Raw genomic sequence first — 12356 nt, 5'->3', positions numbered from 1 at the left:
TTATTATTTACATCTTAAAATTATAATGTTATACTTTTCGTTAATTTTAAGCAAGTTTAATACGTATTTTGGTGAAGGAGTTCCACAAGACGACACAAAGCCACTCAGGACCACCCCAAATGTGACAGCATGGATGTTCAGGTAATCTTCAATAACATTGCAACTTTTAAACGATTTTCTGATTTTCATGAAATTTACAGTTAATCACTAAAGACTCCCGCTAAGGTTCAAAGTGTTATCTGTCAGTATGTCGTCTTTACCACTATTTTGGAGCAAAATTCAACTAAGATCTCAAAGATTGAAGACTATTTTCCAAAATGACACCTGCTTTCAAAAACACATGAGATGCTACACTTCAGAGACTCACAGAAGACGCGTTGTGGTGACTGGAATAGGCATAGTTTGTCCACTAGGCACTGGGACATCCTATCCCTGGACTCGTCTCATCCAGGGCCAGAGTGGGCTTGTAGCATTGGACCCAGAAAAGTACAAGAATGTCCCATGTAAAGTGGCTGCCCTGGTTCCTAGGGGTACTGAAGAGGGCCAATTCAAGGAGGAGATGTTTGCCTCTCGTGGGGAGATCAGTAGCATGTCCAGTGCTACTGTGATGGCACTTGGGGCTGCACAGCTTGCGTTGGCGGATTCTGGATGGTCCCCTGCAAGTGAAGAGGAGCAAATGAACACTGGGGTGGCTGTAGGTATGGGGATGGTGTCACTGCAAGAGATTGCTCGCACATCTTCAGCCTTTTATGATAAAGGATACAATAAAGTCAGCCCCTTCTTTGTGCCACGAATCTTGGTAAACATGGCTGCTGGACATATCAGCATAAAACACAAACTGAAAGGCCCAAATCATGCAGTATCGACAGCTTGCACAACAGGAGCACATGCAGTTGGAGATGCTGCCAGGTTCATAGCACATGGGGATGCGGTTGCTATGTTAACAGGGGGCACGGAGTCTTGCGTGTGCCCGCTGTCCATAGCAGGGTTTGCACGAGCCAGGGCACTAGCGACCAAATGGAACCACGAACCAAAGATGGCATCTCGGCCGTTTCATCCGGAGAGGGAAGGTTTTGTGATGGGTGAAGGGGCAGCCATATTGGTGCTGGAGGAGATGGAGCATGCAGTGAGGAGACAAGCCCGGATATACGCAGAGGTGCTGGGGTACGGGCTGTCAGGGGATGCCTCGCACATAACAGCACCCAGCGCAGATGGAGACGGAGCGTTTAGGTGAGTTTAAAGAAGACTTTACTGTGAGTTTTTTAGGGGGTAGAGATGCAAATTTTCTGAGCACTCAAGCCATGAATGCAGGACAACACAGGATTACTCAAACATGTATGAAACAAACAAAATAAAACTTTTGAGTAAGCTAATGATGAGGGAGCACAGTTATAACAACAAATTCAATTCTGTATGTCCCCTACCCTTTAATAATTTTCATAGGTTGGTTTTCTATGTCATTTATCTCTTAAAATACAGATGTTTTTTACCAGATATATGGTTAATTTCTTTGTAAATAAATACTGGACCTATTCACCGGAGACAAAAACTGGCACTCCATTTTCTTTCCAAAAACATTAAATTGCTCATTTAGTGATTTAGGCCCAAGCCCTCCGTCTCCGAGTTTGATGTTCATTACTATTATATTACTATTATATTACTACTTTTCTTGGAACTATTTGTCTTTGTTAGGTTAATATAATAATATATTTTTGCCAATTAAGTTTGCTAATTTTATGATTTAATTTCATCTTTATTTTGGATATTAATTAGTCATTTGTTGTTTCTATTAATTTAATTTGTTAATGGTTTAGTTTTACTGTTTCCTTGGTTATTGTGTTTAATTTGCATAAAGAGATCAAGGTGGAAGGGTGCTGCAGGCTTTGAGGGCATATGATTTTTTTATCAGAATAAAATGTGAACCTGCATGTAAATGTTCTGTTTACTATGGAAATAAACCATCTGATATGCCTTTTTGTTTGGGCATTTGATTATGCTTTGTAAATCTTTAACTTGGACAATGCTTCAGTGGCCCTTTGATTTGGTCGATTTAAGTTAGTTTAAGTTTTCTAACTTTTGTTACGCTTTTTTAACCCATAGTTACTAAACTACTTTTTAGCAGGGATGGACTGATACAATAATGGTATCAAATATCGGCACAGATACCGTTAAATTTGCTGGATCAGGTTTTTGTTCCATGTTATCAGTTAAGCTGTTGGGCCATTGATTGGATGTAATAAGACTACCCACAGGCTGACAGAACGTCTCAAAATGTTTGATCTTTTATCCATATAAAGCTGTTGATTAGTTATTTGCTGGATAAATAATAGTTGCATAACAAAATTGCATTGCTTATGTAATAAGTTAACTCTGTTTTAAGGAAATAAGTGCCATGTTTAGTCTCTGCATGTATCGGCTAATATCGGGCATCAGCAGATACTTAAGTGCAAAATATTGGTATTGGAACTGAAAAAGCTGGATCGGTGCATCCCTACTTTTTAGATTCTTTTTTTCCTAGTTTTTTTTTTTTTTTTCATTTTTTGCACAAATACCAAGAACAGACGTTAACAGTTAATCTTAAAAAAACATTCCAGGTGCATGTCGGCAGCTTTGAAAGACGCCTCCACCTCCCCCGCAGAGGTCAGCTATGTGAATGCCCACGCCACCTCCACACCTTTGGGCGATGCTGCTGAGAACGCCGCCATCAAGAGGCTCTTCTCCAACCATGCTCCCAGCCTGGCCGTGTCCTCGACCAAGGGGGCCACGGGGCACCTCCTGGGGGCAGCTGGGGCCCTGGAGGCAGCGTTCACTGCTTTGGCCTGTTACCATGGCGTCCTCCCACCCACCCTCAACCTGGATCGCACCGAGCCGGAGTTTGACCTGAACTATGTCCCCTGCACTGCACAGCCATGGAGGGTGGAGGGCAGGAGGGTGGGACTTACTAATTCGTTTGGATTCGGAGGGACAAATGCATCACTATGTCTTGCCAGTGTGTGAAAATGGTACAGCGATTTTTTTTCAAGATTTACATTAGTCGACTAATCATTTTATTTAGATTATTTATATAGATTATTATGTGAGTATATGGATGTATATGAGATAACAGCAGAAAATGAAATGTTGGTGAGTGAGTTAGCTGAATATTTGGTATTTTTTGGTATTTAAATATAAAAAGGCAAATTAAACTCTGAAACTGATTCACAAGTTTAAACTGTTTTTATATAATTACAATGAGATACTTAATAGTTTTGAGAACTTTTGCCATGCTCACTTTTAGTTAATTAATTAATCAGCAGGACGACCAAGAATTTCTTTCATCAGCTACAGCTCTAGAACGCTTGGTGAAATTTGTGGTGATGCTGGTGACTGTTTCTTGGTGCATTTCTGACTCTATAATAAAGATCTATGGAGATTTTTGTGTGTCTCTGGGCAAGATAAACATTTTTGAAAACATCTCCACTTTTTACATTTAAAATTGAGTTTAGTAATAAACTTAATAAATTATGAACCCTTCAGCCCATCAGGGAATCACAAAAGATCCCTTAACCCTGTATTGCACATTACATTATACTGCAGCTTTGAAGATATTAATTGGATTTTACAGACCGTGCCTATATACTTCCTCTGCCAGTAGTGAAAGTAAAACATTTTAATACCTTGTTTTCATTGAATACAGCATTTTCAAAACAATAAAAGGAAACATGGTGATCTAAATATGTGATGTGTTAGCAGTTAATACCCCATAGAAGTAAAATACCCCCTATTTAGGCATGATTTAAAATGTGTTTTGAAGATATAAAATCTTGTTAACATCCACAGTAAAGAAAAACATTGACACATTTAGACGATAACACACTTCCAAAGAAATGTGTAAAATGGTAAATCATTGTCAAAACAAACTACTAGACATTTAATGGGCCTTCAGGAGCATCAAAGAATCAATAGAATAACTTTAATAATTGCATTAAAATAAAGCCTAAGCTAAACTATGTATCTTTCTTATAGTTGTCAGAATATATAATCACAACCTTCAGTGTAGCCTATTTAAAATTTCATGTATGTATAAAATGTAATATTTACTCAAAAATTATTTCAAACCACTTATTGCAAAAATGTTTATCTCAATTAGCTTAATCCCCTCCAAACGCAGCCCATTGGAACAGCAGTGTTTGCAAATGTTTTGTTTAGCTGTTCAAGTCTATCTCTATTACACATGTGGTCATATCTTAATGAAGTGCAGTGCCACCAGTTTGTCAGTTCATTAGCAGCACAGGCACTCGAATATGACCCAGAGTCTCAATGTTTTAAATAATTGCAAGTAAGTACCAAGACGTGGGTGGAGATAAGGGGTCAGGAGAAAACTGAATTTTATGAGCACTCAAGGATCAAATGCTTACACATGCAATAACCACTCAATATACTATTGTGAGTACGCAAATGATGAAAAACACCGTTATATGTGACTCTCATAATAGTAGTTTTTGTGTAATATGTCTCCTTTAAGTTATAATAGTTCTATACACTATAAAATATTAAAGTATGCTTTTTTGTCCTTTTATCGATTATTGGGCTAGAACAATGTGTTTGTTTCTTGGTTTTGAAGTAGTTGAAGATTTAAGTTGATTAATTTATAACATGATGTAATATAAAGACCGCTTTATGTTTACTTTTACATTAGAAAAATATTTTTTGCAAACATTACATTGCTATTCAAATAATAGATTATAAAGTGCAATGGCGCCATCTCGTGGCGAGATGCGCTGCGGAGGAAGCGGAAGTGACGTAACAAAATGCGACTGGCGCTGCTTCATTGAAATGTTTCATAATGACTTCTTTAACGTGATACTTTAGAATAACGCTGCTTCGGGACCTCTTCAGAGTGGGACGGGCACAGAGTAAAGTGATTTTCTTCAGTCAGGTGAGGCTCGTGGTGTTTTTCGTGTTCGCTGTTTAGTTTCTGATGTGTAGATGTTTCATTCATTGAATTGTCTTTTGTTTTGGGCGCTAGCGTCATTAGCTCCACAGAACAACCTCACGTTGCACTTTTTTAGCTCAAATTTGGACATCTGGGACTTTTGCATTGTCTATATAATTTCATTCATGACTTGCGTGTTGTGTAAATATCACAATCAATCGACGGAATAATGTTAAATATGTGCAAGGTACAGACTGGAGCCAGTGTATCTGTGTATACATGTTACGTATGTGCAGAGTACAAAATGTTTAGATCATTTATCTTTATCAACATAAAGGTTTGACACTTACTTACAGTAGAGTAAAGAGTAACATTTCATTTATTTTTATTTACAAAAGAGAGTCTGAGACTCTCAGACTTTTTTCATGAGTGCCCTGGTAAAATACAGGGAAACACAAATAAAAACAAACAAATAACTGCACAGGTCAATTTACAACATTAAAAACAGGTGCAGGTTTGAGTATAAATGTTTACCTAAAGTGCATTTGTGGGACCAATGTATCCAGTTGCCAACAATGTTGACAGTTGCCCCCCCAAATCAATCCTATGTCTTATGCTATATGTGTATTATATGTGTAAACATAGTGTATTATTGTACCTCTGCAGTCCTCAGTGATGGCGGCTCCATTACCTCCAAAGCCTGGTCTGCCTGGGATGCCCCCTCAGACGCAGCAGCCCTTGCCCCTTGGAGCCACAGCTGCCCCGGGGCAGCAGCCTCAGCCTGGCACCATGAGGGAGATCTCCCCCGTGTTTCTATGTCGCATCGGACAAGAGACGGTCCAGGACATTGTCACAAGGACCATGGAGATATTTCAGATCTCACGTGCCACACAGGTACAGGCACAGCCACATCGGTACAGTGAATGAGATAAACATCAGGAAGGGAAAGCATGAATTAGTCAGTGTGCGATTGTAATGTATCAAAGTCAAGATTCAGCTCTTGGGGTGTTGGAGAAAAAAAAAAGATTCTTAAAAGGATCAGAGCTGTACATCTTAAAGGTCCTATATTACACAAAATGGGCTGTTAGAATGTTGTTACCTCATCAAAAACACACCTGTAGTTGTGTTTTGTTTCATTCACACATGTTTGAGTCACTCTTTACTATTAGTCTGTCTACATCTCCAAAGCTCAAAATGCTCTGTGATGTCACGAGGTGGTTATTTTCAAGTTGACAGCTACATTTCACCTTTTGTTCAATGGAGATTGGCAGTTTCAATGATCCTAGTGAAGGTGTGTGGAGTTTAAAGACACAAGGGAGCACTTCACATTACCACATTACATCACAAGGTGAAAAGAGTGTTTTCGGTTTGAGAAAAGAAACAAAACACAACTCCGGGTATGTTTGTTATGAGGAAGCAACATTATAGTGTAATATGGGCCCTTTAAAGATTCGGAATCAATTCCAAATTCTCAGGTGTTTGTTTTTTTTTTTTTGCCACACCTACTCCTGCACACAACATATAATACACCACTATGATAAAAAAATCTATTTATCTATCTGTAAAATAATAACAAAACATACTAGAAGAAGTCTGGTTTTTTTTATTACGTGTGCACTTGTAAACAAACAGTAGTTCCACTTAAATGCTGCCTCAGATCCAAGTTCTTCCTAAGTACAATTTGCATTTAGGTCATTCTGGCCATTTGGCTTTCTAAGCTCAGAGAGGTAACACCTTTGCATTACCATTTGAATACAGGTAAAGATGATCAAACAATAGACATGTGAATTAAAACAGCAGACATGTACAAATGGAAAACACAAAGGTACCTATAGCCTTCTGTGAGACTAAAGGATTAGACAAAGAATGTGTACATTGTGTTAAGGCTTTTAACACAATGTATCTGGGACATGGAAAAAATGACACACAATACTAGTATTTCTACCACACTTCCACATTTATTCAGAGGTTTTCTGACACTATAGAGTGATGGATGTATTTCCCAGTTTTGACCCACCGTGCTTTTGTTCACTTTTTGACTTTGTTTTGGCTAATATATCTATATGACAGTTTTGCACTGCTGCCACAAACTTTTGGATTTCTATGGTGATTTTTTTTGACGTTCCATCCTGAGCTGCTGTGTCTGTGTAATCTCTCAGTCGTCAAGGTATGATCCGTGATGAAAGGAAAATTTAAAATCTGTCAACTGGGCAAAAAGTTGTAGGAGTGAAGACATTTTGCTGCTCATCCAAAGTGACCAGAACTGAAGAAGCGGCTCGGATGAGCAGCGAAACGTCTTCACTCCTACAACTTTTTGTGCAATTGACAGATTTTAAATAGTTCAGTAATGTGCACTTTTTAACACATCCAGTTAAAGGCTCTGTACGTAACTTTTACTTATACTTCAGCAAAACACACCTAGCATCATGTAGTGTAAAAGCAATATTTTTATTACAAAAAATAAAAACTAATAAAGAGGGGATAATTTCTTTCTTACAGAGGAAATTGTATCTAAAAAATAAGGCTGCAATAGTAATATGCTTTGTATGTGGCACAAAGTGGACTATGTCTGTATTAGTATGCCTCTCACCTGCTGTTTGACGTCTCAAACTCTATACGGTCACTCTTCATTATAATCTGGAATAATCTAATTGTAATTCTGAGTTTGAAAACCTGCTGACTCCTCTATGCAGATGTGTGTGGACACTAACAGCTCTTCTCTGGCCTCTGTCACGTTTCATTTGTCCAATCTGTGCTTCAGTTTGCTTCAGCTGTCGGCTCCACTCTCGCTCACTCTCCTCTCTGCAGCCTGCTGTACTGTCTAATTGTTTCACTCGCGGTGTTACTTTACACCCTGTCATAACTCATTAGGGTGAAGGAGTGTTTTGGATGAATTAAAGAGAGCTTAACTTTGTCTTATAACTGACCTGAAATGAACCAAACCTTTCACCTGTAAATTAGCTTTTGTGCATTGTTAAAACAGTAGGCTACTTTGTGACAAAATCAGGCCGCTGTGTTTATTTCACTGTAAATTTTATCGAAAGAGCTGCATCGCTGTATGGCACTTGGTTGTGGGTTATGGTGAAAGAGCACTAGTTTTTAGTTTTTATTTATCTTACAACTATACAGGTCAGACATTGTATGGTAGAATTTGTAATGATGCGTCTTAAGAAAAAAATAATACACTCCTATATTTATGTGCATAGACAAGAAGGGTCTAAGAAGGCTTTGGAAGAAAATCTATTTATATATATATTATATATATTTACTTCTTTGTTTTGAAAGTGTAAATCACAGCTTTTACTCCACATCAGACACATGCAGCCCCAACACTATTAAGATTAGTTTATTTTATCTCATTCATAAAATAGGGAGAGATTTCCCCCAATGGCCAGAGGGTTAAATATAATCACTTCTCAATCTAATGTTGCCTTTATACGTTCTGTAGTCTACAGAACATTTTTAGTGAAGAATCGAGAATTGGCATTTACTTCTGATCATTGGGTATACATTTTTCTCTTGGTATACATTTTTTGACAACTCTTCCTTGGACTGAAACAATCGTCAAACTTGTTCATACTTCATCATTTATTAGTTCTGTTATGATAATTATTATAACAAATTATCGTTCAGTATATGTTTGATGGAGCAATAATTCGTGGAGGTCAATATTTTTTCTTTGTACTAGTCGAGAACTTTTTTCTTTGTTCTACGATTAGATTTGAGATATAGAGGGGTGAATAAATAATTTCTCTTTATAGATACAAACTATCGACTAAAGTGTTTCATTCTGCTGTTTATTTATTGCAGCTCCTTTTTTTTAACCATATGATGCATTTAAAATATCTTTGGGGGGATTATTCTACTTTAGGGTTTTTGTGTCAGTGGCATAAATTTGTTTCAGTATTATCATTTATCGTCTATATTTTCTTAAGCAATATATTGTGCTTAAAAATTTGATATTGTGACGGGTGATGTGCCCACCATTTATTCCCATTCACTTCTTCCACATTCCTTATCCAATTATTATATATGTTTTCTGTAGCTTCCCAATGGAGTGACCCAGAGCCAGGCCATGTACCAGGACCGCTTTGGGAAGCTGCAGGAGCATCTGAGACAGCTGGCTCTGCTCTTCAGAAAACTCAGACTGTTGTACGAACGCTGTGTAGAGATGACCTCGGACCTGCAGGAGGCGCCAGCGGAGGTCAGGACTCACGCATATTAAACACTGACAGTTCATTAATAAAGGGTCACTCAGACACGTGTGAATGAAACAAAACACAACTGCAGGTATGTTTTTGAGGAGGTAACAATATTCTAAAATGGCAAGGGTCAATTTTACTTAATACAGGACCTTTTAAAGGAGCTGTACCTGTTTTTTTTAACTCTCGCCAAAATGTGAAAACCAGATTCATTTAAACAGTTTGCAGTGTCCAAACCCCTCCAGTGGTCTCCATTTACCTCATGCATTCCAACTATCCTAATTATTCACCACAATGAGTTTATAAGCACTTTTCACAACATTCAGAGACTAGAGCTGAGTTTTACAGTCATGGTTAAGCTAAAAATGGCTAGCATGCTGACCGCACACTTTCTGAAGGTAAAACCCATTATGATTAGATGCAGATAGCACACAGCTGAGTTATTCTGACCTAAAGAGCTGCTTAAACAATACATTTGGCCTGGGGTGAGATGTATTTTGCTTAAATACACGGTAAAATTGGATGCAGCCTCTTTAATGTGTATGTAAATATTGACAGTTTGTTTGCGTTAAATCTTCAGCTTGTTCCGTACGTGGGAGAGGAGCTGATGTCCGTCAAAGTCGAGTCCTGTAGTCCGGCCATTATCCAAGAAAGGAAAGAAGTGATGGAAGTATGTGCTTTTTGCCGTGTACTTTTAAAATCCCTAACTGCCACGTTCTTGTCCTCTCATCGACTTTATTGCTTTGCTTTGCTTGAAATATTGCACAGTATGGCATTTAACTTATCTATATCCATGGAGACAATCAAATTACACCATCAGACCAGGAAGTTACTGGTCTGATATGAGGAAAAGCGAACCTGCTCACAGTAAGAATTCATGTTCATTTTCCCCGTCCATCTCCAGTAGGGGGCAGTATTGTCACACCTCTTGATGCTTAAATACTGGGGCTTATCTGTAGGCTTTTCAAACTGTATCTTTTTGGTAAACTTTGCAGTGAAAGTCCCAGTGGGCAGGAGATTTCAGGCAGGTTAAGAAATAGCCATAGGGCAGCCGAGAGGAAAAGAGGTGGGAGTCTGCGCCCCGGGCCAGAGATTTGAGGCAAACTTGTACCTGTTCACCATAATTTGTAGTTTTTCTGAATTTTTAGCGTGTCCCATTTTATAAAAGTAAGTAATATGTTTATAAGAAAGTCTGTTTGTCCTCTGTTGTCTAGTTCTATTCTAAATAATGATGTGCTGTCTCCTGATCGTCTAGTCATGCCGTCATGTTTAACTTGTGCATACAGTTGTGAGTGAACTTTAATAAAGCCATATAAAGATGGTCATTTTTCAAGTTGCTGTAAAGCTAAATGAAATTGATTTTAATGGAGAGCTGTGATAATACAATTTTGCTCATATTATTAAATAGTTTTGTCAAAATGGGAACCAAAATACCAAATAACAACATAAACCACTGTACGAGTAGGACTAACAAACGTTGACTGAACATTTTTTACAGGCTTTTTTTGTTATTACAAGAAATTATTAAGTTGAAACGAATCATTACAGGTTTTCATGACTTCAGTTTCACAATTTAACATCAGTTTATTTCCAATATTATTTACAAGAACTAAAGAGGAAACAAATATATTATAAAATGCTACCAGTCAAAAGTCTGGACACACTTTTTAATTTATCTATTTTATCTTCAGTTCAAATAATTTTCCTTTTCCACACTTCTCTCATTTGTTGACATATGCTTGCGTGTGTGTGTATTGTGTAATCAGACTGTTAAAGTGATTGTTTACATCTTGTCTCTTGCAGAAAGTGCGTCAGAAAAACCAGGAGATGAAGATTCTGATGGACCAGATGAGGAACCTGCTGTGGGACGTCAACGCCATGTTAACGCTGCGGAAATAATAACCTCAAACTTTATTTAAACTAAACAAAACAGACTTTTTCAGATTATGGGGAAAGAGGCATTTGCTGATATTCTTGTTTTAAAGTAGACCTATTATGCAAAATCGATTTTTTTTCAGAGCTTTTAATTATGTTATAGTCGTTTCCTGTTTTCATTGATTTGTTGTTTTTGGAGTGATTCGTGCATGTGTCGAGTTTTCTAACACAGAAGTTAACAGACAGTTTTTTGTTTTGTTTTTTATTATTATTACGTCGTTTGAGATCAATATTGTGATTTAAAATGTGCAAATTATGCGCAGACACAATGATCCACGGGTGTCATAGATTATAACTCTATGGCAGACACAGGCACAATAGGTCTCCTTTAATACAATTGAGTTTATTGAAATTATAGAGGGGTTTATCAGTAATGAGGAGGAGTTTCCATGGAGGATTACTGTATAGGTTATGCTGGGAGTTATAAATGAGTTCTGGATAATGGTGAAAGCTCATATTTAGGTAATGGACTGTAAGTAGTATCTTAACTTTTTTGAAAAGTTGAGCTGGGTGTGTCTTTTTCTTTCATCTTTATTATAGTCCATTTATTTGTTTAATTTGAATGCACTGAATTCTGCGCTGAAAGATGCCAAACTCCAATCCTTTAAACTAGAAACTCACTTTTCAAAAATGCCAAGTAGTTTTTGAAGATTCTCTTTCATTTTATTCCAACAACTTCAAAATGGATTTTTATTTTTGAATCAACCACGGTATTTTTTTACCATTGCTATTGACAACGGGGTGAATTTAAGACGTACATTTGAACATTGTTTCACTTTTTACACATTTAATCACCCCAGGAAAATCTTTTTGTACTTGGCAGCTGACAACTTGATGTCTACTTAACCTGTTAGCATCTTTTGCATATTGTGAATTTGTCAGTTTTGCCTCAGGTTAGTTACGCATCTTTATATTCACAGTATTGAATCTGAAAAATGGTGTTCTCTTTTTATCAAACGGGGATCTCATTGCTGTGTTTTCAATGGGAATAATTGCTCTTAATACACCCCTATAGACTCGTATTGTGTTTGAATCTCAGGTGCCTGCTTCATGTTAAGTGACTGTGCATGTAGTTGAATGGTTTTCTAATACAACGCACCTGTTTGCCCTTGGGACTTTAAAAAACTGACTGTAAACATATTTTTGTAAACTTTGGGACTAAGGGTTTTTGCTGGGTTACCTCATATTTTGTACAGGCGATCAGTTTTCTAATAAAATGTGTAAATGGTTAATTTGACCTGTGTGAGAGTTTTGTTATGATTTTATAAAGGAAGTATTTGAAAGTCGGGCGGGGCGAAAATGTG

The 12356-nt window shown here is 37.5% G+C and overlaps 2 protein-coding genes across 2 annotated transcripts; both read left to right on the top strand.

The window, feature by feature from the left end:
- The first annotated feature begins 120 nt into the window (after nt 1–120).
- Nucleotides 121–3400, top strand: oxsm (3-oxoacyl-ACP synthase, mitochondrial). Its single transcript, XM_033975064.2, has 3 exons — nt 121–1230; nt 2595–3002; nt 3294–3400. The coding sequence occupies exons 1-2, from the start codon at nt 248–250 to the stop codon at nt 2995–2997; spliced, it is 1386 nt and encodes a 461-aa protein (XP_033830955.1). The 5' UTR covers nt 121–247; the 3' UTR covers nt 2998–3002; nt 3294–3400.
- Nucleotides 3401–4779: 1379 nt separating this feature from the next.
- zgc:114119 (Mediator of RNA polymerase II transcription subunit 30-like) lies at nt 4780–12288 on the top strand. The gene is made up of 5 exons (XM_033975065.2): nt 4780–4918; nt 5582–5809; nt 8961–9119; nt 9698–9787; nt 10921–12288. The coding sequence occupies exons 2-5, from the start codon at nt 5591–5593 to the stop codon at nt 11014–11016; spliced, it is 564 nt and encodes a 187-aa protein (XP_033830956.1). The 5' UTR covers nt 4780–4918; nt 5582–5590; the 3' UTR covers nt 11017–12288.
- Nucleotides 12289–12356: the final 68 nt, after the last annotated feature.

Source organism: Periophthalmus magnuspinnatus, chromosome 11 (assembly GCF_009829125.3).
Source record: "Periophthalmus magnuspinnatus isolate fPerMag1 chromosome 11, fPerMag1.2.pri, whole genome shotgun sequence".
NCBI classification, from domain to species: Eukaryota; Metazoa; Chordata; class Actinopteri; order Gobiiformes; family Gobiidae; genus Periophthalmus; species Periophthalmus magnuspinnatus.
The sequence above is the reverse complement of the archived record's forward strand: the minus strand, read 5'-3'. Positions and strand labels throughout refer to the sequence as shown.

Coding starts and splice junctions, on each gene's coding strand:
- oxsm (XM_033975064.2), top strand. CDS start 248: ATGTCGTCTTTACCACTATTTTGGAGCAAAATTCAACTAAGATCTCAA. Junction 1,231..2,594: donor GATGGAGACGGAGCGTTTAG/GTGAGTTTAAAG, acceptor AAAACATTCCAG/GTGCATGTCGGCAGCTTTGA.
- zgc:114119 (XM_033975065.2), top strand. CDS start 5,591: ATGGCGGCTCCATTACCTCCAAAGCCTGGTCTGCCTGGGATGCCCCCT. Junction 5,810..8,960: donor AGATCTCACGTGCCACACAG/GTACAGGCACAG, acceptor TGTTTTCTGTAG/CTTCCCAATGGAGTGACCCA. Junction 9,120..9,697: donor TGCAGGAGGCGCCAGCGGAG/GTCAGGACTCAC, acceptor TTAAATCTTCAG/CTTGTTCCGTACGTGGGAGA.